General features: G+C 56.8%; 1 protein-coding gene across 1 annotated transcript; it reads right to left on the reverse strand.

Annotated features, from left to right (window-relative positions):
• Positions 1-216: 216 nt before the first annotated feature.
• Positions 217-3,774, reverse strand: CALHM1 (calcium homeostasis modulator 1; the record flags this gene model as incomplete). Its single annotated transcript, XM_082674229.1, has 2 exons — positions 217-699; positions 3,223-3,774. The coding sequence occupies 2 exons, from the start codon at positions 3,772-3,774 to the stop codon at positions 217-219; spliced, it is 1,035 nt and encodes a 344-aa protein (XP_082530355.1).
• Between the last annotated feature and the right edge of the window lie 1,029 nt (positions 3,775-4,803).

The raw sequence follows: 4,803 nt of genomic DNA on the forward strand, positions 1-4,803 counted from the left end.
CTCATGGCCACGCAGGGTAGTGTCACAGTTGGAGGGGTGAGGTCCCCTTCCAGCTCCAAATTTCCTGCCCCAAATGGGCAGGTGAGTGCCTGGGCACGAGGTGAGTGCTCTGGGGCCTCCTGCCAGCACTTGCAGCCTTCATTTCTCCATCTGGTTTGGGGGTCTGAGGTGCTGTGGCCTCAGACCCCCATTCCTGCCTCTTCACCTGGCTGCGGCTCACACTTTGCTGAAGTAGGTGGCCACCTCCTTGCGTGAAGGCCGGGACCCGCCCCCAGCCCAGCCATTGCCCACCAGTGGCTCCTCCTGGCTCAGCCGCAGGGGCGGCTTGCACTCGTGCCAGCGCCTGAGCAGCCTGTTCGTGGTGCCTTGATCGGTGATGCCACGCAGCTTCTCCCTCTCCGCGTTGGCACCGTCTGTGGCAGTGGGAGCAGCCGAGCCAGCAGGGACTGCAGCCAGCGCCCCGTGGCCGTGACCCAGCTCCAGGTCATGGATCATGGCCTCGAAGAACTGCTGGATACAGACCTTGGCAAAGGCCTTGGCGTGCTCCGTGCCTGTCTCATCGAAGAGCTTGTGCTCACTGTCGATGTAGCGGGACCAGTACTTGCTTTTGAGGACGGCGGCCTGAGTGAAGCAGGGCCGCACAGAGCGCACGACGAACGCCAGCAGTGTGGTCAGCAGCACGAAGGACCAGCCCAGTGACTGCAGGGGAGAGAAGAGAGAGTCAGCTGGGCACTGCCCTCTAGCCTCCCAAACCTGTCCAACCCCCCAAAGCACACTCCATGTCAGGGCCTTTAGGGAAAAGAGCACTGACAACAAACAGCAAATGACAGCACCTCTTGGCCTCCACTTTCTGCTCTGTAAAATGGGCATAGACCCACCCATCTCATGGAAATGAGACCACGTGAGTAAAATGCCCTGTATGTAGGTCTGGCACTCAGTACACAGGAGTTAGCTGGGCAGACCCTGGAAATAGGCTGCATGGGTTTGCCTGTCTCCACTACAGGCGTATCCCAGAGATATGGTGGGTTCTGCTCCAGGCCATTACAATAAAGCAGGTATTGCAATAAAGTGAGTCACACGAAGTTTTTGGTTGCCCAACGCATATAAGAGTTATGTTTACACTATACTGTAGTCTATTAAGTGTAGAATAGCATTATGTATAAAAAACAATATACATACCTTAATTAAAAAAAACTTTATTGCTACAAAATGCTAACCATCATTTGAGCCTTCAGTGAGTTATAGTAGTAACATCAAAGATCATTGATCACAGATCACCATAACAAATATAATAATGAAAAATTTGAAACATGAGAATAAGCAAAACGCGACACAGAGACACGAAGTGAGCAAAAGCTGTTGGAAAAATGGCGCCAATAGACTTGCTCGATGCAGGGTTGCCACGAAACTTCAACTTGTGAAAAATGCAATGTCTACAAAGCCTAATAAAGTGAATTGCAATAAAAGTATGCCTGTCCTTAACGGTTGACTAGGAGCAAAGTGTCTCCCACCTACAAAACGGGGCTGTTGATAGTACCTATCCCATTGGGTTGTTCGGAGGACGAAATGTGATAATAAACTTAGCACAGTGCCTGGTGCCTAGTTAGTGTTCAGTAACTGTTAGCCACTATTATGAGGCCAACCAGCCCTCAGTAAGCATGCCTCTTCCTTCAGGAAGCCTTCCTTGACCTCCCGTAGTGACGCTTCCTCCTCTGAGTCCTGTATCTCTCCTCTGGCTCCTGCTAGTGTCTGCCTTTCAGTCAGCAGCGCTCAGTCAGCGCCTCCTCTGTGTGGGCTCTCAGGGGTCACAGAGACAAACTGGACAATTGCTCAAACTCCATGCTGGAGAGCACCGGATGCTTGGGTGCTAGTTCTGTTCTTCCAGTTACTCACTGTGGGGAAGGCTGCTCTCCCAGTCTGAGCTTCAGGGTCAACCCCAGTTGCACAGAGAAGCATTCGGCCGGATCAGGTTGGGGAAGCAGGGCAACCCATGCTGTAGTGGGGTCAGTGGTTATGGCAGAGTACTCATCAGGTGGGGAGGTGCAGAGCACGTGCTGGATGAGGAAATGTGGACCCTGCTCGGCTGAATCTCCTGAAGTTTCAAGTAACGCTGGACAATCTCATTTTCATGGGAAAATTTCTGGGTTTTAGATGATGCCAGCTAATTCTAAAATTGAATTTCGAATTCAACCCCTGAAGGCCAAATGAAACATGTCTATTGGCCAGGCAGCCTGCCATCTGGGGGCCCTTTTAGTTTATGAGTTGATGGTTTAAAGGTCAGGTGGAGGGACAGCTGCCCCAGGCCCCGAGGCCTGGGATGACGGACAAGTACCCACAGGAGAGGAGGTGCAGGCTGGGGGGAAGCAGAGTTCAGACTGTACGCTCAGAGCGTGAGGTTCACGTGGGTGCCTGGTGGCGACGCAAGCCCCACAGGGGAGAGTCCAGGCTGGAGGGGGAGCGGGGGTGTCTGGATTTGCTGGAGCAGAGTGTGCATGTTTCTCCAGGATTGCAGGGCAGGCCCAGCCCCCTGTCCCCTCCCTGACAGCCTGGGTCCCTGCCTGGGTCTTCCTCCCCACGCACAGTAACTGCAGAGGAGGTCTGAGGGGCAGAGGACGTGGGAGCGAGGCTGAGGGACCTGAGCTCTAGATTTCCCCATCAGTGGGTCCTCCATCCCTTCCTTTGGGGCACATCCCAACAGTGCATCCCCTTCACTCAGGCCTCCCTTCCAGGGGCACCGGCCCCTCAGCTCCCACTCCCTGAGCAGTGAGCACCAGCTGGGGACATTTGCCAGGGAAATGTACCCAAATGGCCCAGCCACACACTGGCCTCAACACTGCCCCGGCCTGGAAGAGGAAATGGATGCAGATTCCCCCAGATTTCCAAACTGGAGCTCAGGGTGGAGGATGAGGGGCTGGCTGAGCAGTTGGGTCCCCTCTGGGGACCTCAGCACAGGGCACAGTGCTCCTTCCCCAGGTGGCACTGACCTGAGGGAAGACACATGGTTCTGCCTTCGGAGGCCCTGGCCTCCTTTGGGGAAATATGCCCCTGCACCATGGAGCTCCATCTGAGGAGGGAGACCCAGCCCTGGCTGGGGGCCTACATCTATTTGGGGAAATATGACCACGTCCTGAGGAAGCCCCATTTCGAGATGGGGGGTGGGGTCCTTTCCGAGGGACCTGATCTGTGAGGGGAGACCCAGCCCAAGGCCATCTGGCCCCTTACCTGCGAGATGCAGTGCAGGTAGCGCACGGCCACCTCGCGGGCCAGCAGCCAGTCGCCGTCACAGACCTCGGGGCAGGGCACCCGGGCCAGCAGGCGGGCGAGCTCGGGCCGGGGCAGGTCGGGGACCAGACTGCCGTTGCCCAGCATGGTCACGGGCACAGCAGTGCAGAGGGCACAGAGGAAGCACTTGCCATCCACCAGTGTGACGGCCACCCAGACGACGGGTGCGATGAGGGCGCGCTGAGCCATGGAGCAGAACATGCAGCGCAGCACGGCGGGGTCCTCGGTCCGGCGGCCCAGTGGCCGCTTCCACTCTTCAGCCAGCATGAACACGTTGCTGTTCACGGCCAGACCGAGCAGAAAGAGCACCAGAGGTGGCGCCAGCAGAATGCCGGCGCTGTAGGCCACGTTGTAGCCCGGCAGGCAGGGGCAGCTGAAGTCGAAGGCGGAGTACATCTGAGCGCTGGCCAGGGCCATGATGCTGCAGATGCCGTTCATGAAGGACTCCTGGTTGGACTGCAGGAACTGGAAGATCATCCGGAACTTGTCCATGGTGCCCCGCACAGGGTCTGCTGGCCTCCTCCCACCTCACCGCTGCCTCAGGATGGCCCCTGAGGCCCACTCTGCCCACTGGGTGGGTACTTCATGGCTGAGATGGGCAGAGCTCAGGGCGGAGGCTGAGGCCACTGTCTCTTTGAGGAACCTTCTAAGTCAGGTGCTGGCCGAGAGGGCACAGGTTGGCCAATCCCATGGGTGCAGCCAGGGTGCTGCCCCTCCCTGCCCCGCCCCTGCTGGGTTTCTCTCTCTCCACGGCTGGCTCCGGCACTGGGAAACCACGAGGACCATGCCTGATGGGGACCAGTTCTCTGTGGGTTGGGAGGAGGGCAGGGAAGGAGGCTCAGACTTGTCCGGGAAGACACTGTCTCCAGCAGGGTTGAGGTTTGGGAGAAACTAGGGATGCTGCAGAGGCCTGAGCTTCTGGACCTTGTCCCCTGGGCTCCTAGGAAGCATGTCGCCCTCCTTCTGCCCTTCTCATTGGGTCTTTCCTCCATGCTGTGTCAGGATCCAAGAGGGCTCCTCCTTCTGCTCAGACAAGGATGGTATGATGATGTAGCAATGGCAGTGGTGGTGGTGGCTATAATGGGGTGATAATGGTGGTGGGGATGGTGTTAATGGTGGTGATGGTGGTGGTAATGGCAGTTATGATGGTGATAGTGGTCACAGTGGGGATGGGGATGGTGGTGGAGATAGTGCTAAATGAATAAAGTAAAAAGTCCTGAATTTGGAGTCAGTGGACTTGGATCTGAGAGGGTGCTGGGTCCCCTCCCTGCCAGGCAGACAGCTATAAGCATAATGCTTTTATGTCCTGTCTGCTTGTGTCTCGGTGGGTGTGTCTGTGTCTTACAGATGAAAAGTCCTTTCCTGGCTCTACCTCCTACCTCTACTCCGCCAGGTCAAAAAATAAAGGAGTGGGCGGTAGGGTTTCCTGCCTGGGGCTGGGGACTCCAGAGTGTCTGCAGGAAGCAAGGCAGCGACCCCTCCACCAGCATAGCACAGTGGAAAGGGGCTTAAAGGGCTCCC

This window comes from Grampus griseus (assembly GCF_964374135.1).
Source record: "Grampus griseus genome assembly, chromosome: 16".
In the NCBI taxonomy this organism is placed as follows: domain Eukaryota; kingdom Metazoa; phylum Chordata; class Mammalia; order Artiodactyla; family Delphinidae; genus Grampus; species Grampus griseus.